Source organism: Leishmania major, chromosome 28 (assembly GCF_000002725.2).
Source record: "Leishmania major strain Friedlin complete genome, chromosome 28".
NCBI classification, from domain to species: Eukaryota; Euglenozoa; class Kinetoplastea; order Trypanosomatida; family Trypanosomatidae; genus Leishmania; species Leishmania major.
In genome coordinates, this window is record NC_007269.2 from 637,833 (window position 1) to 663,099 (window position 25,267).

Sequence of the window (25,267 nt, forward strand, 5' to 3'; positions counted from 1 at the left end):
GACCCGTCAGCGCCGAGACCGGCAGCGAAGCGGAACCGCAAACGCAAAGAGACCGCAAGAGAGAAAGAAAACGGAGAAGATGGGGGAGGGCAAAGCAAGGGTGAAAGATGTTGGATGACGGAGTGCCCGTGCACTCCGTCAGCGGTGAATGGTGTGCAGCACCGCGCAGTGCCGCTGCTGCTGCATTTCGCGGTGTAAAAAAGGTGCGGAATGGAGCGATCAGCAAGAGCGCAAGTGACACAGCGGCGGACAGGACAACACAGAGAATCGCGCGCACGTACGCGCACGCCTTTCGGGAAGGAGCGGAGGAGATGCAGCACAGACGCAGCACAACGCGCGAGGCGTCATGCGGGTTGTGGTAGTGCAATCGGGCGGAGAAAGCGAGAAAGAGCACGCGCAGTGCTCGGATCACCACCACCACCACCACCACCCACGCACAAACACACTGCGCGGGACAGTTGTGCGACAGGCGTAGAGACACCGGAAGAAGTAGAAGGAAAGCAACAGCACCCGAAAGATAAGACAAATGACTGAGGACGTGCCGCTGCGAGCAAGCGCACGCCAGTCCGAAGAAATAGAGAGGAAGTGGAGAGGAGGGGGGGGGGTGCAGTGGCGGCACAGGAAGCGGTGACACATCGAAAACCATCATCATGAGAGCTGAAAACGAACAGAGAGCCAGAGGAGATGCAAGATAGCTTCGACACGAGCGGCGGCGCGCACCATCGATAAGGCGCAAAGGAATGAACCATAGACCTACACAAACAGCGCGCGCCTAGTGTCTCGTGCTTGTGTGTGTGTGTGTGTGTGCCAGCGCCGCCTCTCAGGCGAAGCTACAGAAATGCAAGAGCCCGGCTGCACACGCGTCAGAGGCATCACATCACTACGACGGTAGCTACGCGTGCCAAGAGCAGATGTAAAGAAGTGCAAGAGGAAGGCCAACAAGACATGCACTAGCCCTCGTGTGTCCTTGCTTGCCCGCAGCCGCACACAAACCTCAACGACAACGACAGCGACAACGGACGCAGGATCGACGGAGCCGAATGGCAACCGGTGAGCTGCCCCCCGCCGAGCTGTGTGTAGAGTTTGGGGAACGAGGCAGGGAGAAAACGACGTATTTTGCTGTGGTGCACGCCGAAGAGGAGGGAAGGCGAGTGTGGCCCCCCAAGAAAGAGCTGCGAGACAGCGAGACGCGCGGGGGGGCAAAGAGGGGCCGGCAACGGCGCGGGTGGTGTTGGTGTAAACTGAGCAGCTGATCACGCGCACGCACGTGATGGCTTCTCGTGAAGCATCACGCACGCGGACGGCCTTGTTTTGCGTTTCTTTTTCGTTTTTTTGTTTCGTGTGGAGACGGCCCCCGCGCGACTTTGACAGCTCGCGCACCAATGCTTCATCTCCCAAGCCACGGGCACGCGTGGCTTGCACCCGTGCAAGGCTCACCCAGTAGGCGTCTGCGCCAAACGCGTAAGGTGGACCCGGCCATGAAGATGACGCAAATCATCATCGCCCTTGAGCTCTGAGCTGCGTGTTCGTCTACTCGGTGGAAGCCACCTCAGAGCCGCGCGAGAGTGTATTAGGTGGTTTTGAGCGCACGAGTGCCGTTGTCGTGTACCAAACTGATATCGAGAATGCCTCTGTCCACCCTCCTCCGTCCACCTTGGATGTCACCGCGGCGTGTCGGCTAGAACTCAGCGTTCGTTTCTCTGCGGAGGCTGCGACTTCCTCCCCTCCCCTCTCCTCGCCTCCCCCCCACACATTCGCACGCGCCCACGCACTGGAGACGATGCGGTCGCCCTACGCAAACACTCATCGAGCACAAACGCAAGAAGCTCTCCCGCAGAAGACACCCATCCGCCACAACGACATGACCCGAGCACGGCACAGACCTTAGTCGCCCTCCCTCCTGACCTGCGCCCTCGTTCTCGCCTTTGCACGTCGGCGAACGACCAGCCACAACACGCATACGCATGCACGTCTAATGTGCCGAGGAGGACGAGGCTGTCTGTGAGCGTACGGCGCTCTCCACCTCCTTCATGAGGAGCACAAAGTCGTTCAGGCTCAACCCCTCGTGAATGCGCCGCATCGGTGTCACGTTCGAGACGCGGTGCTTCATCTCTTGCACCATGGCCGTCCGACGCCCGGCCTCTGGTGTCATGAGAACTGTTGCCTCCTTGACCGGGTCCTTTGCGTTTGTCGGCACCGCCGTCATGGATCGAGATCGCGTCTTCGGCTCGCGCTGTGGCGGCGGTGCTAGAGCAAGCGTCGACGCGTTGGTGACGCGTCTGTGCATGTGGTTTCGTGTTCCGTCCTCACCAGAGTCCGACTCTGCCGCGCTGCCGGCGGCGGCCTGCCCAGGTGCGTCAGAGGGCGAGAGCGGCGATGTCACCAATGCCGCCGAGCCGCTGCCATCCGCGACGGATGTCGCCGTCGTGTTCGGCTCGTTGGACACGTGGACAAGATGCTGCACGTACAAGGGGCTGCGAGCGAAGCCGGCGAACGTCTCCGCGGACTTTCCACCAGATGCAGCCAAAAAAGCAGCTGCGTTTCTGCCGCCCGCTGCGGTAAAGTACGACGCCGGATCGCTGCTGACACAGCTGGTGCGACCGCTCGGCGCGAAGGAGAGCATAAGTGGGCTCGAAGGGTCTACCGCCGTTAGCCCCGTGCCGCCGCCAGCCGCCGACGGCGCGCCAGTCGCCGCCATTGTCTCCACCAGCTCTTCTCCGTCCTCACTATTTCCGCCGCCGGCTGCTGTGTTGGCTGCTGTGCCGGCTGCAGTTGGGGTGTCACCGTCCTCATCACTGTCGCCAGCGCGGCGCAGGTGGAAGAGCGGGAGGTCCTCTACGATGGTCGCCTGCGCCTCATCGGCGTCTCCGAGAGAGAGATAAACCTCCATCGAGACGTAGTACATTGCGTGGTAGATGGCGGCGAGTCCGAGGCGCAGCTCGCGCTGCTGCTTGTCGTAGTCTACATCTGAGCGGAAGAGTAGGTGCAGACGACGCATAGCCGCCGCCACCTCCGCGTCGGTGTAGCTCACGTTGCGGCGACGGAAAATCTTGAAGATGAGGTGGCGCATGTAGAGCTGGTGGGTCGCCTCCATCTCCTCTTTGCTGGGCCGGCTGAAGCCCTCGACCGTGACGCTCTCGAAGAGGCACTGCAGCACGCCTTCGACATGGAGATAAGATGTGAAGTACAGACGTGTGCACCTCTCGAAGTCGGCTGCCGCGGCACACGTCCGCGCCTCTTGCCTAGGGAGAGAGATGAAGGGAACGCGAAGCCGAAACTCGCGCTCCTGCGGCGTCTCTCGCGCCCAGATGTCGGTTCTCCAGGCAGACCCGCCGTGTTCGTCTGCCCTACTCCCCTTTTTCTTTTGCCAGCACGGGAGACGCGAGCACAGGCTAATCATGTAGCGCACATCTTGCTCGACGCCGCCGTTCTCCGCCATGTACTGCGCCTGCGCCTTGAGCAGCAGCTCTTGCGTACCGCGCTCCTCATCAGCAATGGCCAAGTCCTGGAAGTCGCTGTGCAGCCGCCGCAGCAACCCATCGCTGACCAGCGAGCCGATAATAAAGCGCTTGCTGCTGTTGATCCCAACCAGCACATTCTGGCCGATGCGCGACAGGTACTCGGTGATCTCAGAGAAGCGCTGCAGGGCACGAGCAAAGCGGCGCAGCTGAAACGCCGCCGCCGGCTCCTGCACAGACGCGTGCAGCTGCAGCACCAGAGGAAGATTGTACGCCACGTCGTAGGAGCCGTAGTCTCGCAGCTTCGACACGTCGCTCACATCGAAGCACGTGGCAGCGCCTGATGGGTCACGGCCATTACTCACGCGACCACGGTCGTGCCCAGAAGGAGTGTGGAGAGGCCCAGAACCCGTATGAAGCAGCCTCGGCTGCGTCTGGTGGCCGTTGCCGCTGCCGCTCGTTGTTCGCTGTTGCGCGGGCGCAGGGCAGCGGCTGTGATTGTCCCGGCCATGCTGGGGTTCAGCTGCGCGTCCATTGCTCGAGGTGGGCATCGTGAGATACGACGACTTCGCTGTTGCCAGCAATCCACCTGCCGCTGAGGGATCGCGCCACGGGGGCAAGTCGGGATCCAGTTCAGTGTCCCCCGCCAGCTGTGCATCGAACCCGTCCTCGTCGGACGAACCACCGGTCTCTTCCATCGCCTCCAGAAGTATCTGCTGCTCCGGGTCCTCATCGAGTCCTGCTGGCCCCGCCGGCCTCAAGGCCCTCGCCCCCGGCAAGGCGGGTGTCTGGGATGCGCCAGAGCTCATCATGTGCAGGGAGTGCTTATAGCTGCTGCGTATCCGGCGCTTCGCACCCTCAAAGTTTTTCAGCATCGCCTCGTAGCGACGCTGCAGCTCCTGCAGCGTCTCGTGGTTGCTCAGTGGCACCTTGGCGAGGTATAGCGGAAACTCCAGCGTGGACAAGATCGTCATGAGCTCTTCCAGCTCCTGCAGAACCTGATACGGGGTGCAGAACTGGTCCTGCCGATGACAGTTGTAGTTTTGCTGTTGCTGCTGCTGCTCCGGCATCAAAAAGGCACGGCTGCCGTGCGTGACATCCTGTGCGCCGCGAAACTGAGTGCTGCGCGGATTGCCTTCACACGCACTCCGTTTGCTGCGGCAGCACGAAGGCAGCAGAGGACGACTGCTCATCCCCGGTGGTGCCTTGTCATTCGCAGAGTTCTTGCTGACCGTCTGGCTGAACATGTGCACCGTCCCGTTGTCGTTCCCGTCACTGTCGGCATGGCCGTCGTCATGCTCGCTGACCACCCAGCCACGAAGGCTATCTCGCGGCGGGATTGACAGTAGCTGGCGGAAGCCTGGGATGTGAAAGAAATGCCGCGCCGCTGCGGCGGACTCGATGTGTAGCAGTGACTCGAAGTATCGGTACTCCTCCTGGAGCAGACGCTTCGCAACTGGCCCCAGCGTCTTAGTGAGGCCATCATTGAGCACAATGTCGCAGCGGTGCAGAGTGGCGCCGGAGGTCTGCGTGAGGGCATTGGCCACGACAAGCGCCGTGTTCACCACCCGGTTCTCGTCGGACGCCGTCACTAGCGGGTGACGCGTGAACTGAACGAGGCGACGCAGTGGCAGGTCCCCTGCTGCGTAGAAGCGTGCAAACAACTTCTCGCCCATCACATGCGCCTGCAAGATCCCGGACTTGGTCAGTACACCGCCCCATTTCACCACGAGAAGGCCCACCGCCGGCTCGCCCCAGTCGTCGTCAGCGCTACCGCTTCCGCTGCTATGGCGACTCGGTGCGCTGCCGCCAACTTTCCACCATCCACTACCGCCGTAGTGGACGTGCCTCTGAGGGGACGTCCGCTCGCTCTCGGCAAACGAAGCGGTACCCGAGGTGGACGTCACGCGCGCCTTGACCTGGATCTTGAGCCCGTCCGGGCGGCTTCGGACAATGGACAAGACGCGCGCCCAGCTCTCTGCCGTGGATACGGAGATTCGGCCTGTCAAGGGGCTGGTAGTGCCAAGGAACGAAGCATCCAGCATGTCCGCGGACCCCGCAGAGCTCATATTGGAGGCTGGCGTCCCCAAGAGCAGCCGCTCCACCACCGCGAAGAACTCCGCCAGCTCATCGACGCTGCGCTTCGTCCGGCGCACGTCGCGCCCTTGGAAGGCTAGCCGCAGCAGAGTCGGGTCGCTGAAGAGCAGCTTCTTCTTCTGCTTCGGCGTCACCTCGCCATGACGAATAACACCCAGCACGCCGATAAGCTCGCGATCGGGCGAGTATGTGGAGAGCTTCTTTAGCGTGGCAAGGTGACGCACCAGGCTGTCCTGCTGCTGCTGTGGTGGGGCTCCATCGTCGCCGTCGTCGCCGTCGTCGTTGTCATCATCCACGTTCGGCCTCGGTAAGTCCGCGGAGGCCGCGGCGCTGTTGCGTGGCAGCCGCGGTGAGGAAATGGAGGCCTCGGCGCGCGCGGCCTTGCCTCGCCCATCCTCCGCTCGGCTAGACTCAGGCGATGCCTCGCCGGGCGCCGTCACCACAATGTGCAGTGAGTTCGAGCTCAACGGCGCTGCCGCTGCGGCTGGGGTGGCGTTCTCCGCCTCCAACAGCGATAGAAATGACGGCACGCAGCCGTCCCCTGCTGGCAGCCGTGCCGCCTCCATCACGACGTCTGTCAAGAAGGACACGTTCGGGTACGGTGCGGTGTCCACGTTGCCATAGCGCTCCGATATGCACCGCTGCCCAAACGCGATCGCCTCCTCCAGCTTCTTGAAGACGACAGGAAACTTACCAGAGGCCGTGATCTGCTCGATCGAGATGCGGTCGTACTCCTCCGGCACGTAGATGGGCAGGGCTGCCGAGGCGAGGAGAACCTTCTCCAGCCGCCCGTGGATATCCGTCAGGATGATGCGCCGTGGTCGAGTCGGGTCAGACTTCGAGGTGTAGTCAAGAATGAAAGGCAGTGACGCCAGCGCCGCCGCGTCGATGTCGACCACTTTGCCACAGGTGACTATAACAACGTCGATGGGGCGCACTTCCGCGGCGATGGCAGCGATGAGACGCTCCTGGAAGTAGCCGATGTTGATGAAATACAGAGGGGCGTCGAAGCGCCACATCAGGATGTTCGGGTACACGAGCAGCTCCGGGTCCTTGCGGATGTCTCCGTAGCGGAACGTCTGCATGTTGAATCCAACGCTCACCGCGCGCGGCCGGGCAATGCGAAGCACCACCAAGATGAGAGAGAACGCAATGCCACTCAGCACACCGATTGTAATGCCGCCGATCAGGGTCAGCAGAAACGTCAGCACCCACACACCGGCGTCCTTACGGCTGTAGCGCCACAGCTGCACCGGCCCCGAGAAGTTCACGAGGCGCCACACACTCGAGACGACGATCGCGGCCAGCGCCTGCTTCGGTAGGTAGTAGAAGACACCAAGCCTAGTGAGGAACAGAATTGTGATTAGCACGACCGCGCCGGTCGCGTAAGCGGTCAGCGGCGTGTGCACCTTCTGCTCGATCAGCACAGAGGAGCAGCTAAACGAGTTCGACACCGGCATGCCAGACATGAGGTTCACAAGCAGGTTGGTGATGCCGCCAGCAAAGAGCTCCGTGTTAGGGTCAATATTCGGCATCACCCGCTGCGCCACCACGTACATCTGCACGAAGATGATCACGGTGATGGTCAGCGTGTACGGCCCCAGCCCGATGAGATTGTCCATCGGCGGAAAGCGCGGCCAGCTCAGGACGGCCGGGATGTCGCGCACGATCGCCAGGTCCAGGAGCTCGTCCAACCGGAAGCCCCACGTCACAAGTGTGGAAACGACGACGACGATGAGCTGGTGTGGGATCCAGAGGGGCAGTGCGACTTTCTTGATCTGGATCAGGTATGTGCAGTACACCATAAAGATCACAAAGCAGTAGAGGCTTTTCGCGGACATCTGAGTCCCGAGCGTGATGAGGGTGTTGATGAAATTGCCGTAGCCCTTGTCCTCTGGCACGACGTTGAACATCACCTTCAGCTGGGCCGAGATGGCCAGCAGCGCCGCGGCGCACGTGTAGCCGTCGCCGACGGCCTTGGCGAAGATCGTCTTTATGACAGTGCCGCAGTCCACAAAGCTAAGCACCATGCTCAAAATGCCCACCTGCAAGCCGAGGCTCTGGAATGTGTCCTTGCGCTCCGCGACCGGGATGCCCGGGATAGAAATGAGCAGCGTCGTGATCTCCGCCACCGGCCCGATCGACAGCGACGCGCACTGACCAAACGTGCCGTACGAGAAGGAGGCGACGAGGGCCGCGATGAGACCGCACGAGAACGGCAGACCGGCCAGGCTGGACCACGAGAGGCACGTCGGCACAATCATGACGCCAACGATGAAGCCGGCGATGCTGTCACTGAGGATGATCTTTGGGGTCAGGAGGCGGTACCACCGGGAGACGGGCACAAAGCGGTAGACGTACGTCATCGCGGTCGTCCTCCACACCTCCCCCGCGCTCACCGGGGGCTCATGACCGGCCCTCGCGAGAATTGCACTGGCTGTGACATGAGCCATTGTGGCGTCTCACCTGGCACGTTTTGAAACTCTGCACTCTGTGCTTCGATGTGCGGGCTGCCCCTCAATCTTGGTGCGCACACGCGCATAGAGAGAAAGAGGGACAGACAGACAAGGAGTCTGCCTAGACGACGACGCCGGAGAAAAATCCGAAAACTGCTGCAGCGAAGCAAAAACAGCGCGCCGAGGTGAACAGGGAAAGGAGATAAAAGACGTGTCGGTGTCCGTGTCTCTGAGTGTATGTATGTGTATGTGTGTATGTGTGTATGTGTGTGTGTGTGTGTGTGTGTGTTTTGTTGTGTTGTTTCAAATTGTGCTTCCTAGCTCTGCGGCTGCGTAGGCGGTGCATAATGCCCGTGTCTGTCTCCGTTCAGGCTCTGCGCGTGTGCAGTCAGTCAGCGTGAGCACCACGCTCAGCATAAGCCACAGTTGTGCAGTAGAGAGAGAGGGAAGTAGGGGAGGGGGAGGGGGGATCGACGGCGAGTCGTGGGGCGGCGGGTGACCTCAGAAAGAAGAAACAAACGGAAGCGGAACGAGCTAGCGACGGGCTCAGACACACATGCACGCGCTGGACAGCGGAGGAGAGGATGAAGACAGAGCGGGTCGTGAGAGACACAAGGTAGCGCCAACAGCAGCGGCACAAGAGGTGCGGCGTTGGGGCACACGAAGTGCCAAGATAAAGACCCTCTCGCAGCTGCTTTGCTTCGCTTCTCAGCTCCGAAGTTGCTTACCCCACTTCCCTCCCTCCCGGAGAAAAAAAAATAAAATACGCTAGCACTCGCGCACACAGACAGACAAGCGTACGGAGGCGCGAACCCGCAAAGAGAGGCAACAGCGTGCCGGCACTCGAAGACAGAAGAATATTGTGTTGCTCAGTACGAGCAATCACGCAAGCACAAGAGATGAAGAAAGATGCTAAGCGCCGTGCACGCAAGGGGAGAGGGGAGGAGGCAAGGAGTGGTGGCAAGCACTCGCAGTCGCTAGAAAGACAAGGAAGGAGATGAGAGACGCGGCACCGGTACTGGAGGCGAAGAGGGGGGAGCAAGCCTGAGCGTGGCTATACATGTAGATATATATATATATATACTGAGAGAGAGGCGGGGAGATGAGGTGCTGCTTTGCCAATGTTGCCGGTTCTGTGCTCTGCGCTTGAGGGGCGTGGGCGACTTGCACTCTGCGTGTGTGTGTGTGTGTGTGTGTGTGTGTGTACGCCCCCCTCCCTTCCTCGTTCGTTCAGAGGCAGCTAAAAAGGAGAAGCAGAAGAGAAAGAAGGGAAGTTCGCCAAGGGGAGGGCGAACGCGCTGAGGCATGGTCAAGCCAATCAAAGAGGGGCAGAGAGGGGAAGGGGGCAGGTTCTCATTCAAGCACCAAGCATGCACACGCCATGCCCAAACGGTGAGAAGAGGCATCTCCTCAATGGTTGGAAGGAGCGACATAGCGGCAGAGGTGCTTCGCGCACGTGCAGCAGCCCGCCAAGCAACGACGGCTACACGGCAAAATATATGGCGATCAGCAGCGGTGCACGGCGGAGGGTGAGACGGGCAGCAGTCCAGCGCATTGCAGCAACGGCCTGTCTTCCCTTTTCTCCCTGTCCACTTCCCTCAGCAATGCCCACCACGAGTGAGAGAAGGGGGAGAGTAGAGCAGGCGGCTGCGACGGCTTTGGTTTATTTTTTGTTGCTGCTTGCTTGTTTCTTTGTTCTGTTTCGTGTCGGGTCTTGTTGACGCTTGCATCATGCAGCGTTGCGCTACTTGGTTTTGTGCCCTGTATTTGCTACTTCGCGCTGTATGAAGGGGGGAAGGGCGTGCGTAGGCGCTTCAGCAACACACAACAGGCAGAAGACCCCCTTTTCTCCCGTGTCTTCCCCTCGGCGCGTCTCCTTCTCGCCATGGCGCATCCGTTCAAACGCCACACACCACTTCACTCCACGCTACCACGCTACCACCACCACTACCACCAGGCCCTGCCACAGACCCCACCCGCGTGGTGCAAAGCAGCGCTAGACACGTGGTGCAGCATTGCGCAGACTCGGTCATCGGTGCGCAACCCCTGTCCCAAACGCTACTCACCCGCCCACCCCCGCTTCGCAGGCCGCCTCACAGCCGCTTCCCCGCCATGCCGGTCCTCACCTGCTGCACCTCCTCCCCTCGGGGAGGGGTGACACGCACGCTCCCCACACCAGTAGGCAGCGAGGGCCGAGGGTGAGATACGATCGAGCCACGCTGACACCCTGCTTCATCGTAGAAATGATAGCAACGCGCTCACTGTCGCAGGTTTCTCCGATGCAGCTCCATGCAGATGGCGGCTGACACGCGTACGGATACATCGCCCTGGGCTCCCTAAGCCGCAGGCACTGGACCCTGTCACCACCAGAAATGGGTTGGACATTGGCGGGGATACGGAGAAGCTGCTCAAACCCCCACCCACCCAGACAGAGAAAGTGGCATTACTGGACCCTGAGATACCACGCACTGAGAAGCGTGTGCGGCAGCAGCACCCCCCCCCCACACACACACACATGCATACATACGTGCACGCCCGTAAACTATCATCAGAAGCGAGGTCCCGCGGTGCCGCCGCATGAAGAAGATACTTGCATCTTTCCGTTCCGTCGCCCCTTCCCTTCTTTTTCCTCCCCGAAGCGCGTGGCCTCAGAGACGAGCAGCACCATGTTCACCCCCCTTCCTCACCCGTCACCCGCGTAGCTTTGCTCATGGATAACACGATGCTTATCGAAGGTCGCGCTGCCGTGCACGCTACCGAGAACTGTTGCGGACCTCACAAGTTGTGCACTGGCCATATTTCTGGGCACACACAACGGACCCAGTATGCTAGATTCGTCCCCTGCTGCTCAGCGTTGTAGCGCGTGTCGCGTGCACGCGCGTGGGTAGCCGATGACAGCGCTCGAGGCACATACCGAGCTCCCGCATACTTCGGCACCGCAAAAACTGCAGCGGAACTGCAGGGGATAGCCGCATCCGGCACATGCGCGCGGTGGTGGAAGACCACTCGTGGGGCGGGGGATTAACTGGGGCGCCGTATGGCGTGCCTTGACGAGCGCACGCAGCTTCTCCTCGTAGCTCTTCAACGACGGTTTGGAGGCCTCTGTCATGCGCAAAACGCAGCGGCCGCGCGAGATGAAGTCCGTGCAGTAGAACGCCTCCGCGCGGCAACCGTACACCACCTCCACCCGCAAAGGCAGCTCCAGCAGCGCAGCTTTGGTGGGCCGCGAGGGGGCGGCCGCAGAGGATGAAGGCAGCGTCGACGTTGCCTTGGTGCAGTCCCCTGCGGAGCCAGCGGGGCCACGGCCAGGCAGCTTCACCCGCAGGAGGTGCTCTACAAAGCTCAAGGAGAGGGTGTGGAAGAGAGAGATGGGGTCCAGGAGCGCCTGGTTGAGGTAGCCGACCAAGACAAAGGGAACGCAGCTCCACAGCTGCGCGGCCTCCTTGGCGGTGATGGTGGCTGTGCACTGAGGGAGCGCGTGCACGTCGGGGTAGTGATCCTCCACAAGTTCCTCGTTCACGAAAAGCTTTATGCCAATCAGAAAGTCGTCGGCAGGACGGTCATACACCGTAGTCTCGCCACGCTCGAAGCGCATGGTGTTGCTGTACTCCACCGGCGCCAGTGCCGAGGCAGCTGGAGCTGGCGACGTTGGCGAAGACGAAGACAGCTGTACTGATGCTGTGCGACCCTCCTGCGCCTGATGCTGCCGCTGTAGCGCGGTGCGTCCCTGAACACTTCGGAGCACGATGTCCGGGATCGGCGCCTGACGCCGCCGCACTTGCTGGAGGTACGCGACGCGGCCGCGCCACTGATGCTCGATGGCAAGCGGCACGGCATAGAGGTAGGCCATTCCGTAAAGAAGGTCTTTGCCCACCTCGCAGACGGTCAAGGTCCGCGGCTCCTGTCCACGTAGCGCTAGCAGTTCCGCCTCTTCGACCGGTACAGGGCGAGGCGAGAAGATGATTTTGCCGCGGTGGCTCCGATGGAAGGCGGACATTGGTGTACCGGGCCGCTCGACGAACGGCTGAGCATACCAGCTGTTCGCTGGCACCGATGGAAGCGGCGGAGGCGGCTTTGGGTTCGCGGCTGCCTTGGATGCGGACAGCGAGTGCAGCGGCGACATCTCTGTGGTGGTGGAATGCTTGCGCGGCATCGCTGTCGGAGGAACTGCCAGCGCGGTCTTCACAAGCGCCGCGCCGGGAGGCAGACCAGTGAGACTCGGGCGCGGCTGCGAAGGCAACATGGCGACCTTCGTGGGGGCTGGCGTGGGGATAGACGTTGGAGCGGGTCTCACCGGCTGCGACATTTTGTGTGGTCGTGTATTACGAGGGGAATATAAGGGGACGGGAAGGGAAGGAAAAGAGAGACCAGCGCAGATGGAGAGAGAGAGAAAGAGAGAGAAAGACCCAAGACACTTTCTAGTATTCGCTGGGTGGGAGCAAAGAGCGGAAGAAGTGCGTGCAGCAGCCTTGTAGGAAACGCTGAAGCACGCCTCATGAACAATGCACAATAATACAAGAAAGAGAAGGATGTCAAGCGGTTAGCAGGATGGTGCATTCCAACACATTTTCCCAACTCCGCCTCGCGGGGAGAGTTGCCTCTTTCCGTGGAAGCGCATGCCGACTTCGCAGCCCTTCATTCGTGCCTTCGATACCCCCCCCCTGGCGCTGGCAGAGCGATCCACGAGACTTATGTTGCCTGCAAGTCCTCATCGGGTAATCCTACCCAGGTATCGGCAGGCCTGACCTCCACCGCAAGAGGGAGTGGGGGCGTGGTTGAAGCAAACCCTTATGACGGCTTGATTCCGCGAGAGAGGGCATGTTCAGAAGAAAGCGGGTAAAAGACGAGTGCTTGGTGTTGCATGCACGTCAGAGTGGTGCGGAGTGTGTGTGTGTGTAGGTGTGTGTGTGTGCGTGCGTGTGTATTACCTCCTGTCGCCTTTCGGTGAGCACTCCGTCTTCCGCTCTGGCAGCCAACGTTCAGAGAAGAAAATAAGAATAGCACACGGCAGTCGCAAAGACAAGAGCACGCACAGAGGACAGAGAGGAGGACGAGACGCCAGGGCAGAACAGCATCCAACAAAACACAGCTGTGACCTCTGCACCGGCCGGTCAGTCTCTCGCTGCGCTCCCCTCCCCGCTTAATTTTCACCTGGTCAAGGTGCGTGTGTGTACGGCAGTGAACACGGGGAGGGAGGAGAGTGGGCGGTCCGAAAACGATCGGGAGGCGCATGACGCGCCAGCAGAGGAGCTCATCAGGTGACGCAATGAGCTGCGCTGGTCGAACCGATGAGGCCGAAGAAACGCAAAGAAGAAAGCACGAATTAGGGTAAGAGAAGGGAGAGCGGGTAGTCCGGTGAGCGCGTATGAGGATAGAAGAATGATCACACCGTCGTCTGCATGCACTCCGTTGAACATTCGGTGTGTAGGTGAGAGGAAGAGAGAGAGAGACAAGGAGGCGGAGGGGGAGGGGGCATGTGAAGCCCCCTTAGGAGATCAATGGCGGTTGTGCGCCGCTGCCCAGCAGCAGCGCCCTTGCTCGAGCGTCTCTACCTTTGTCGCTTCCTCGAATGCGTGTGGGCGCGTGTGTGTTCTTTTCGTTTTGGTAGCTGATTCCCACGTAGTGTACATGTGTGTTTGTGTAAGTGAGTGTGTGTGTGTGTGTGTGTGTGTGTGGCATTAAGCGGTGTTGCTGCCCATTTCTTGATGGGCTTTTCGCTGATGCGCGCGTGAGAGTTGGCTCGCCGGTGATATGGAGGGAGGGAAGGGGGAGAGACACACAACAAACAAAATGCAAGGAAATTTCAAAGAGGCAGCAATACAGAGAGACGAGTAAGCGAAGGGCATCTGACGTGTGATATCGAAGACACACCTTCGTCGTTGAGCACTTCCGTCCCCGCTGGCACACGCGTTCCATCAGAAAAGCAAGAAAACAAGAAGCAATGTCACATGGCGAAGGCACATTCCCCCCGCAGACACCTCCATAGATAGAGACACGCACCGACAGAAAGCCTATCAATACATAGAGACACATGTGGACGCACTCCTGCGCCACGCCGTCAACCACCACCCGTGACGCAGCAGGCGCTGAGGAGTGCGCGCAAGCGAAGAAAGAAACAAGACGCACTGGCGCGTCTGCTGCCGATGGAAGGCCAGATCGCACATCGTCAGTGGAAAAGGGGTGGAAAATCGGCCTCCTGCCGCGTTCGCGGTGAGTACATCTTAGAAACGCTCTGGAAGGCCGCCGTGCGCTGCAGGCGCCGTAGGTAGCGCTCACGTTCTCCGCGTGTTTTCATGTCCTCGTACCGGCTTTCCTGGAAGGGAACAGCACGATCGTGCGGTTGTCCGCGACGGCTCCGCGGCAGCTTCCGCTTCGGCCAACCATCCGACCCTCTGCCCTTGTATGAGCTGCCCTGGTCCTCTCCTTCGTCCTCCAGGGCGATCCTGTCGTAGCCGAGGAGGAGATGCCGGTTGTGGCTGCGGTGGATGTCAGCGCGCACGAGCCGGAGAGGAAGCACGCGCCGCTCCTTTGCCAGGCGCATGTAGCGGAACAGGCGGCGCTGCGGAAGGTAGTGGAGGTACCGCGGACACACGTGCGCCTCCGAGACGCCATCGACATCCTGCGCGGCGTCGAGCGTCGTCTGGCTCCGTTGCCGACACCACAATACAAGGGGCGCTTGAGTGCCGGTCGACGCAGCCGGAAGCATTGCACCGCCTGTGCTGCGAGGCGGCGGTGCCAGAGAGGGTGCGGCCATGAGCACGTTGGAGTCGGAATAGTGCGGCAGCCAGCCATGCACGCGACCGACCTGGCGATCGAGCAGGTGGATCAACTTCTGGAGATGGAGCACGCGCTGGTGCTCCAGCGGCCAAGCGGCAGCCAAGCCGCGCTTGATCAAGCGCTGTCTGTATTTGGCGAGGCGCTCACGGTTTTTAGCCTCGGCGTGCTGCTGTTTTGTGTGCCAAAGTTCTTTCATCTTAGCAATGATGGCTCGCAGCAGCAGTTGGGCCTTCATCTGCTCAAAGAGAATTCGCTCCACCTCGGCGGCCGCGTCTGCGCAAGATGTGCGGTGATGCTTCGCTGCCTCGTCAATGGCGCCGTCCCTCATGACAAGTGTGTGCGTTGGGCGCCGCTGCGCCCTTGGCTGTGGCGGGTACGACGCGATAGAGTGACGCTGCTTCCCAACATCGTCATCACCGTCTCCTGGTGACACCACCGCTGCTTGAGAGACACGGCTTCGTGTCGATGCAAACGTGTCATGCGACGACAGCAGCGAAACCACCGACGCGCCACCGCCTGCGCTGTTGACACGGCTGCCTCGTTTTGTCGTGATGGTGCTGCTGAGGTTCATCTGCGGTGCACGCAGACTCAGGTCTGAACCACGGCCCCGCCCATCCCCATCCGCCTCTGATGCTTCAAACCGCGCAAACATTGACGGGACCGAACCTGATGTGCAGAAAGGCCTCTCATGCGTGAAGGATGCTGCTGTCGCGGCAGCGGCTGTGTCGGTCAAACTGTCAGCGCCGCCTCCTGCCTGAGACTCTCCACCGCGCAATGCTGGCAAAGGGCTGCTGTGGGGGAAGGCCGGCGCCGCACCTGCCACGGGCCCACCTTTTTCTTTCGCAGCCGGTGATGGTGCTGCAGCGTGGGCAGACCCCTGCAACAGCGCGCGAGCAGCCTGCTCCATCAGCTCCGAGATCACGGTGTCGTACCGCACAGGGTCCATCATGAAGAGCTCACGAGCATCTTCCTGCAGCTGGTCCAGCTCCGTGCGCAGCGCAAGCGCGGCTGCACCCTTCGTCGTCTGCGGCGAGCGCTTGTTTGCCGCCGGGTCGACGCCGCCGACTCCAGTCGCGCCGTGACGCGGGGATCCGCCCCTAATGGTCTGCAGAAACTTCTGCACGTGCAATAAAGTCTCCGTATCAGCGGCTGCCGCTGCCGCAGCCCCGGTTGTGGGCAGCACGGAGTGCGCCGCTGCCAGGGGCGACAGCGAAGCAACAGGAGCAGCGTCCATCGTCTTGTGGAAGGCAGCGGCGCCTCCTCGTGGGTCGGAATCGAGACCGGCGCGCCTTCCAGTACCGCTGCTGACGGGTCGCCCACGCGCCATGTCGCGAAGCGGCGGGCCTAGCAAGCTTGCCGCTGCTTCACGTGGGAGCAGCATGTACGGCTTTGCGCTGCCTGGCGTCCGCTCCACTACCACGACCGGTGGCGGCACAAACGCTTCCTGCTCCGCCCTGTCGTTATCCGGATCGATGCAGTGCGGCGGCACTGGTGATGTGCGTGCGGTGCCAGCCGCACCGGCTGGCGCCTCCGTGGCAGACCTGTGAGCAGGCATTGCCTTACGAGATGCTTTGTGCGGCGGGTGTGGCTTCGCGGGGGACAGTAGCGGCAGCGGTGGCGTGGCCGGCGCGCCAGCGGCACCGTCGTCAGGGAAGTCGAAGCGAATGAGTCCACCGTCGTGGCTCCCCGCCTCTAGGGAGTGAAGGGGACGTGATTGTGAGGTGATGAGCAACGGCGGCGGCATCGTCCTCGGTTTCGCCGATGGCGGCCTTGCAGACTCGGAGACAAGGTGCGCTCTGGATGCCGAGGCCTCCGGCATGAACCGCCCACCTGAGACTCGCCCGGTGGCGGCTTCGTTGTCTCCACCATGCTGCGCCTGCCTCTTTGGGGGGAATGACGACAGTTGGGGGGCGTCGATCTCAGTGGCGGGGAAGAGCGGTGGAACATGGCTGCCGGCGCGAGAAGCGCTACCGCCATGCTCTTCCTCTACGGGCGCTGGCGAGTGAAGCACGTGCGATGCGGCCATTTCCTTCTCGGTCGCCAGCCGCGCGGGGTCGGTCAACCCTTCCCCGTCCACGCCAGCTCTGAAGCCGCCAGACCTCGCAGAGCCTCCCCTCGCGTCAACGTTGAATTCGCTGTCAGCGCCGTCCATCATCGCCTGGCGCAGGATCGCCGTCGCGATTGCGTCCACCACAGAAGAAACGCCGGCATCGGCCGCGGACGGACTCTCCATCATCCTCTGCCCCTCAGCACCTTCTCTGGCGAACGCGGCGGCGCCACACAATTCCCACCCCTCCATCAAGCTGAGAGTATCGCTGTCGTTCACAGACGCCCGCCCCTGCTCTGAGACAGACGCACCGGCCCCGCCACACTCGCTCTTCGACTTTGCAGACCACGCTCTTGCCGCCAGCACCTCTTCCTCCGTCATCAACGTCAGCGCCTGCGCCGCACCGACAGCGTCGCCCTCATCGCCGGTCTGCAACACTGTCAATATCACCGCGTTCTTCTCCGCCGCCTCCATCTCCGTGTGTGCATGCGGCACTCCCCATTCGTCAGCAGGGCGTGGCACGAAGGAGAGAGGCGGACTGTGAGGCAGCTGCCTCGGGTTCGACAATGACCGCTGACTCGCTTTGAGAGAGGCGTTCGACGGCTGCAGCATCACCGCCGCCGCGCCGGACAAAGCCGTCTTGGAAACACGATTGCTATTCGTTGGCGAGGCTTCGGTGAGCGCGGTGGCAGTCGCATCGGCGGCTCCCGCTCCCGCAAGAGACGTCGGGGATGCTAGCATGCCTCGCCTCGGCGTCCTCTTCGCTGTCTCGATGTCCGCTGTTGTGACCGGTCCTGATGCGCTTGGCGTGTGTGCCTTCTCAAGGCTCTGTCCTCCAGGACTCCTCGACGCGTTGCCGGGCCCCTTCACCCCGGTGTGCTCCTTGCTGTCCGTGCCAGCAACACCCTTCTTCGACCGCCTCGAGGCCCCGCCGCCGCCGCACGCCGCGGAACCGGTCGTGAGCGGTGTCCGCTTGGCAGGTCGAATTTTGCGGCTATCCAGAGACGAGCTGCGCGACCCGCTGCGACGACTTTGGTCGCCGGTGGGAAGCACAAAGGCCGCAGAAGCCGTCGAGCTCGCCTCCCACATGTCGTGCGAGGACCGACGCCGTTGCTCTCTGCCGCGGGCAGCGTCCATAGCGCCAAACATGAAGGCCTGTGCGTAGGAGATAGCTTTGCAGGGCTTCGCAGGTGTAAGCGTGAGGAGCCGCCGAGCTGGGGCGCCAGAGGTGACTCTCATTGTCACAAGCTGCCCTTTCGCCACTTCCTCCACTGCCGCCCCAGCCTCCACCGTCATCCTCAGGTTCATCAATCGAGGTGTGGTCACCTGCACCACCGCGGCCATGGAGCTGCCCGAGGCAAGTGCAGGAGTGGCGTCGCCGGTGGCACCGTCGAAACCCGGGCTTTCCAACGGCGGAGCAGACAGCGGCTTCTCCACGCGAAGCTCGTAGTAGAGATAGCGATTAGATCCTTTAGCCTCACCGAGGGTTGCGCGGCAGCCACCCTTCTTCTTGGGGTGCGTCGCTGCAGCGCCGGCGTGCGCCTCCGCCGCAGAAGCCCCTTCCCCCGCGAAGTTGTGAGGGCTCCTCTTCACTCCGACAACGGTGAAGACAAGGCCCTTGTCCGCGAGGTACTCTCGCAGCAGCTCCGTCTCGACTGGCGCGGCCACCACCGCCTCCTCCGCAGTCGGGCCACTTTGCACAGTCGCGCCATGCAGAAGCGTCGTCGCTGAAGGCCTCTTGTCAGACTGAAGCGCACCGCTGCTTGGCGACGCCGACCGCAGGGCTGCGGCACTGCTGAGCTGCTTGCTGTAGCCCTCGGTGGAAACCGTCCGCTGCGAACCGCCAGAAGTGACAGACCTCTTGTCGCTACCTGTGCGAGGTCTGTTGCCCTCCTGTCCCCACACCTGCGCCAGCACTGCCGCCTCCATTTCACGCCTCGCAGCTTCCTCGCGCGCGCGTTTTGCTGCCTCAAGTTGCAGACGATGCCCAGCCAGCTTGTGCTCCATCTCCGCCGCGTACTCGGCGTCGCCTTTGCCGACACCTTCTGTCAGCTCGCGTCGGCGGGTTTCGATGAGCCGCACGTAGTTGTGAGTCGTGCAAAGTTCATGCAGGTCGTGCAACAGCCCAGTGCGCAGGTTGCGCAGCTGTGCACCGAGCAGCACCTTCTCATCGTGACTCGTACTACTGCCACGCCAGTTCTGTCGGTGATGTGTTGCTTCAGAGGAGTGCCAGTGCTTCTCACACAGGCTATCTGTCTGTAAAGACTGCGCGCCACCATCGGTGGCGGCGATGGCGCCTGGCGTGCTCGAGGGAGGCCGCCGTGCCCATGAAAGTCTACCGTCCGCACTGCGCCGAGCCCCGTCATCTCCCGCAGTCACCTCTATCGGCTGCGAACATGCAACATTGAGGCCTGCCTCCACCTCCTTGGCCCCATCGATCTCCTGCTGGCAGTCCCGCTCTGCGGATGGCGACGCTGCTTGGTGATGGAGCCGCATCGACGGCGCCGAGAGCGGTCGGTTCTTACGCAGCTTCGCTGCATCCACATGCTCCAACTCGTACTGAGCGAGCACCTCCGACATGAAGCGAAGCAAGTTCAGCCGATGCGAGGGAGCGGTAGACGTGGATAGAACAGCACCGGTGTCCTTCAGGCCCTTCCCCCACTGCTGCTGGCCGCCGGCAGCCGGCGTCGGGGTTGCCGTGCTTATGCAGCCCATTTTAGTGCCACCGGTGAGATCGGTGAGGGAGAACGGCACCATGCTGGGCTCGCTGACCGTTGTCTCAAGAGAAGCGCGGTGGCGTTCGTGAGGGTCCGGCTCCGCCTTGCCAGACTCTCGTGTCGCCGTGATGGCCGCGGAGGTGGTCGGCGAACGGTTTAAAGCGCCGCCGGGGATGGGCTGGCAACGTGTGTAGCGCATCAATGCGGCGGCCGTATCCTCATTCGCCGTCAACGGAATCCCGCCGTGCGCCTGTTCCCCGGCCACTGTCCCTGCGCCCGTTGATCGGTTCTCGCGCGTCTCCGTTGGCTGGGGATGCTGCATGTCCGTCAGAAGCTCCGCGTCGACGCTCTCCGTGAGCCACGCCATGTGTAGCAAGTTGGACGAGGCTTCGAGCAGGTCCTTCTGCTCCTTCTTCGCGCGGTGCAGCCGCTGCCGCAGCGATCGGCGTGGCAGCGGCTCTGCCGCAGCAGCGGCTCCTGCTGTCCCGCGGAGCGGCTGTGTCTCTGCGTCTGTCGATGCCGCACCGCCCGCCTCCACCTCGAGAACCTCCTCCACCGAGTCCACATGGTCGTCCAACTCATACACGAGCCGACGCAGCTGCGTGGCGTCAAGCTTGGTGCTGCCGTTGCACAAGAGGTCGTTGCTCAGCTTGTGCACCTGAAACCGCACCGCGGCCAGGTCAAGCAAAGACACCGAGGTCGCTCTATCTGTGGCATGTCCGCTTCCTCTGTCTTGATGGTGCGGGCTTGCTCTACCTGCTGAAGGCGCTGTCGCCACATCGCTTGTAGCGTGGGGCCCTGGCATCGGCAGCAGGTTCAGCCGCTCCTGCCGCGTCTTCTCCCTCACGGCGTCGGCCACCTCCACCAGGTCTTCAATGTCCGCTACCGCGTTGGCGCGGCGCCCCACAAGCAAGAGAATCTTCAAGTGCTCCTGCGCAAGAACCTGCGCGGCGCGTTCGCTCTCGTCACGAAGCTTTCGGCGTGGGGGCGCGGCGCTCGCCATCAACTCGGCCGCCTCGGCCACCAACGACTCTGCCTTCGCCACTGCATACCCTGCCTCCGCTGCGGCTACCTCGCCCGCCGCTGGGTATCCCCCACGACAGCGCGCTGACGGGGATGCGGTGACCTTCGTGCCTCGCTCGCTCATGTCGAGGCTCGCGAAGGAGCTGCCGCAGGTACTGCTGCCTGAACGGCTCGTGGGACGCGACAAGCGAGGGACGCTGGGTGGCAGATGCTGATTGGTGCACCCTCTACCGCGTCTGTGCAGGCGACCAGTTAGCCCACCCGGAGCGTTCTCAGACGTCCGCGATGCGGCCAAAGCATCCGGGCCCCCGTGTCGACGCCTCTGAGCGCTACTCGGCGCCTGCGAGGCGTGCAAGCGTGGCATCAGCGAAGAATCGTCGCCGCTTCTAACATGCGCCGAGTCAGTCGTTGGCAGTGCCGTGCTTGGAGAGATCAAAGGAGGGCTAAGAGGGAAGGCAGAGTCGCCGTTGCTGGACACCGCAAGGGAGGTAACGCGCCGAGGCCTCCGGCGACTGGCAGCAGCCGTAGACGCCGCCTCGCCGTCCTGCAGGGTGTCCACAACGCCGGCAGCGAGGGAGGAGGCCAGCGATATGGCACAGAGGCCTCTGCGGGCGTTGTGTTGAGGGCGCATGGATGACGCCTTGCAACCGCCGGTACGTTCTCCCTCGGCTGCGGCGACGTCATCGGCCAACTCGTCCAGGCGGCCTCCGTTCCCTCTGCCTGCGCCACAGATGAAGGTGTTCCCAAGTCGCTGCAGGTAGCGGGACGCGATCCCCTCGGGATCCTTCGACATTCGCCTGCCGCGTTGCGCCGCCGGCGGCGGCAGAACCATTGAAAAGGCGGAGTCGACCGCCGCCGATCCTGCTGGATCGGTGGTGCTGACGGCGGCGGTGCTCACCGGCGTGCGAAAGCTGACGGAGGAATACACATTGGACGGCGGCAGCATTGCTCTGCTCATGAACGCCAAGCTGCTTCGAGAATAGATCGTCCTCTGAGTACCGCGTATTGCTGCACGTGCGCGCGTGCTGGTGAAGCCTGCAAGCTCCTATAGGGTGTGTCGAGAGTGAGTCGGTCTGCGCGTGGATGTTTATCGCCGTGCGCATCTGTTCTGCTGCAGCCAGCGCCTTCACAGGTGCTGCTGTCACACTTGCAGCAGCAGCGGCAGCAGTGGCTGGGAAATGAGGAGGCCGGAAGGGCAAGCAGGCAGCACAAAGGAAAAGAAAACACGAGTCCTTGTGCACCTGCCGCAGCCGTGCAGTGCCGTGCAGGGCGCCGAAAGAAAGCAGAGAAGGCGGAAAGAGAGCGAGGGGAAAGGGGAGGGGTGCGGGTGGGTGACGAGGAAGGCCTCAAGGTCAGCTGCACACATATACACATATGTATGATCCGTTACGATGGGAGGGAAGAAGCGAAGACGTGAAGGAGTTGGGGGAGGTTCGACCGACCTCCCCTTTCCTTCTGTGTAACACACAGTCACAGAAACACGCCAGGCAAGATGAGTGAGAAGCAGCGGCTTATTGTTTCTCTCTCTCTCCCCTCCCCCCCGATGTGCATCTCTTACGGCAGTGAGGCGTGGTAGCGATGGTGATAGTGGTGACAGCAATGTAAACGCACCATAAGAAAGAGAAGACGCCCCACACATCCCGAAGCAACACCTACAAGTGAGACAGAGACACACACACACACACACAAACGGCCCGCTCTGCGAGAAGAGTGCTCCGCCTTTCCTTGTCGACAGGAGAGATGATACCGCGGGAACGGGCGTGGCACAGAGACGGACGTGCGGGGTGCACACAGTTCGCACACGGGGAAAGACAGAAAAAAATTTGGCAGCGAGGAGGAGAGCTCGTCCCTAACGACAGGACAGGAGAGGGTGCAGCGATCAGTTTGTGGCTGCATCGCGACAGTCGTGCGCATGCGACGTGTGAGAAAGAGTGCTGCGTACATGGTGACGAGAGGAGAGCCGATGTTCAGAAAAGGGGTGCGGCGCTGCAGGGTGGAAGCTGAATGCGTCTCTGCACCCCCCCCCCGAACCCGCGCCCTCTCCTCCGCACACTCGTAGCGGCACTGCCGTTTGCTACGGGGGTGATCCGCCTCCCATGAGGGCAGTCGCCGTGGGAGGTGGCACGCACATACACCCGCACTCGGCACAGCGGCTCACATGCCATCATTGGCAGTCCTGCCACTGTCTTTCCACGTCTTATTTGTTCGTTGTATACACGTGCATGCCGCAGCGATGCGTTGCAGGATAGCTGCGCTCGTGTGCTTCGGTTCCCTCGCTCCCTCCCCCTCCCTTCCGAGGTTAGCTGCCGCCGAAGGACACCGGTATGCGAACGGAATGTGGCGCGACAAGCGTCTCGCGCAAGATGGAGCGCAGCTCATGCAGCACAAATTGCGACACCTCGTGCTCATTCACGTAAACACCGCTTTCCTCCTCAACGCCGTCGCCGTCGGAGATGCTGCTGCCGCCAAAGTGAGAATAGAAGTCGGTCGAGGAGCCGCCATCATCGTCGTCCCCGCCGACGATGGCGGTGATGCTCAGTCGATTCACCACGGACGGCGAGAGCGGGCCCGGCTCGAGCCACACTTCGCACATGTTGTGCTTCATGTTCACGCAGATGTAGCAGTCGAGGTCGAGGTTAGCGATGCAGAACATCATGGGCAGGCTGACACGCAGTGCAACAGCGCCGAGTCGAATCTCATGCTGCACCGCAATGTTCAGCGACAGGTGCATCGCACCGCCGTAGGTTATGTGGAAGCGCACGTAGAGGCCGCCAGGACCCAGAACCGAGGCCAGCGAGTCCACCGGCTCCGGCTGCGACGGAAACTGTGAAGGAGAGGAGGAGGCCGGCTGCTGGTGGAGAGACATATCAGCACCGCCAGCACTGCCGACGCTTGCCCCGTCGAAGAATCGATGTGACCCCGTCACCGGGTGCGGAGTCTTGGCCCCGGTGTGCACGCGGGAAGGGAAGCCGTGCAAGCACTCGCTGATGCTGTCCGCAGCGGCGGCGAGACCCGCGCCCGGCTCCACGGCGGCGGAGGTGGTCATGAGAGTTTCCGTTGACGTGGAATGGCTCACGGTGTACGGGGAAGTTCCGCGCGTCTCGGGCCCGATGGCCCCCTGCCCCTCCCTGCCACCACCAAAGGGTACCCTGCCCTGCTGCTGTTGATGAAGGTGCTGGCGCGTGCGGCCAGGCGGCCCGTCAATCGCGTTTTCGAAGGCGACGATCTCGACGAATGGCGGGGTCATCCCCCATTCCACTCGGCCCACCTCCAAGTACACAATCGGCGGCACCTTGCTCGCGCTCTCCGCTGCGTCTGGGGAGAGGAACGACCCCACTGCAGTGGAGCTCGCTGAGCCGAAGCACGGCCACGACGCGCCCACAGGGGTACGATAGACGGCTGTGGCGGGCGCAGCGGTCGGCTCACCCGCGAAGGAGGCACTCTCTGACGGCCCGCCACCATTATTGCCATTATGCGTGTCTGCTGCAAGCACGGGTGCACCTGCGCCGTGATAGCCGCTGTTGTGCAACGGGGAGGCGGTGCTGATGGCTGGTCCTGTTATAGAGACGCCCGGGCCAACGCCGCTGCCACCGCTACCGCCAACTGAACCGCCCGCGCTCCCAGGTAGAGGCATCTCTGCCGCCGATGCTGGCGCCGCCGCTCCACCCGCTGACAGACCAGCACTGCTGTAGGATACCTGCGTGCCAGAAGGGTGCAGTGCCGCCGCGCTCGCGAGCGTGGAGCTGGCCGACGGGTCAGACATGGACTCCCAGCGACTCGTAGCGGTGCCGGCCGCCGTGCTCGCCGGGATGGCGGTGAAGCCAGCCACCATCTCTTGCGGGGAGCCGTTGCTGCTGGCGTTGAGTGAGTACTCCGACTTGCCCGTCCCGGCAGCGCTGCCGCCGTAAGCGCCGGCCGAGGAAGAGGCAGCAAGCCCCGCGCCACCGGGAACCGTGGTGGGAGTGGTTGCACGCGTCTTTGCGGCCGCTGAGGCTGATCCGGCAGCGCTGTTGCTTGGCTGCGCGGTATTTCGGCTGTTGATGCCCCCCACCACCTCGGCGAGTCGCTTGTTGATGAGTTGGCGCAGCGCCTCAGCGCACGTCTCCTCTAACCGACTCCAGTCGAAATGCAGCGACATTATTGATCCGTCTTTCCAACACCGCCCACCGCTCTCAAAACAGCGACGAAGCTAGAGCCGGCCGCCAAGACGGTGAAAAGAGGGAAGAGACGCGCCGCTGCGTCAAGCTGTCGCACTGGTGTGCGGGGACGGGATGCGAGGAGAGTGGAAGAGTGGGGCGCAGTCGCAAGCCACGACGGCAGCCAAATGACCGGTTGTGGAGCCCTGGGAAGGGGGTGAAGGGGTGGCGGTGCGCTAAAGATGCTTGCGTGCACGTGCGCCACACCGGCAACCGGCTCAGCGCGCAAAGGCTAATCGAAAGAATATGGCGGCACGCGTACACAGATAGACTTTACGGGAGCGCCAGAGGTGAGCGCCTTGTCGAGCAGACGTTGTTTCGCCTCCTCCTTTCCTCGAGTGTGTTCCTCCGCCACATGCTGAAGAGCCAACAGACAGAGCGAGCATGAGAAAGAAATGCGAGAACAGATACCGGATGTAGACCTACGCCGCGACCCCTTTCTAGATGCCAGTGGGCTTGGATCCGCCTTCCCCCTCCCCCCCCCCCCCGAGGGTGC

General features: G+C 62.1%; 4 protein-coding genes across 4 annotated transcripts; all 4 read right to left on the reverse strand.

Moving 5' to 3' along the window:
• Positions 1–1,972: 1,972 nt before the first annotated feature.
• LMJF_28_1690 (sulfate transporter-like protein) lies at positions 1,973–7,921 on the reverse strand (the record flags this gene model as incomplete). The annotated part of the gene is made up of 1 exon (XM_001684399.1): positions 1,973–7,921. One exon carries the CDS (start codon positions 7,919–7,921, stop codon positions 1,973–1,975), a length of 5,949 nt encoding a protein of 1,982 aa, XP_001684451.1.
• Positions 7,922–10,859: 2,938 nt separating this feature from the next.
• On the reverse strand, positions 10,860–12,254 carry LMJF_28_1700 (conserved hypothetical protein; the record flags this gene model as incomplete). The annotated part of the gene is made up of 1 exon (XM_001684400.2): positions 10,860–12,254. The coding sequence occupies one exon, from the start codon at positions 12,252–12,254 to the stop codon at positions 10,860–10,862; it is 1,395 nt and encodes a 464-aa protein (XP_001684452.2).
• Positions 12,255–14,177: 1,923 nt separating this feature from the next.
• LMJF_28_1710 (conserved hypothetical protein) lies at positions 14,178–20,699 on the reverse strand (the record flags this gene model as incomplete). The annotated part of the gene is made up of 1 exon (XM_001684401.1): positions 14,178–20,699. One exon carries the CDS (start codon positions 20,697–20,699, stop codon positions 14,178–14,180), a length of 6,522 nt encoding a protein of 2,173 aa, XP_001684453.1.
• Positions 20,700–22,874: 2,175 nt separating this feature from the next.
• LMJF_28_1720 (conserved hypothetical protein) lies at positions 22,875–23,822 on the reverse strand (the record flags this gene model as incomplete). Its single annotated transcript, XM_001684402.1, has 1 exon — positions 22,875–23,822. The coding sequence occupies one exon, from the start codon at positions 23,820–23,822 to the stop codon at positions 22,875–22,877; it is 948 nt and encodes a 315-aa protein (XP_001684454.1).
• Between the last annotated feature and the right edge of the window lie 1,445 nt (positions 23,823–25,267).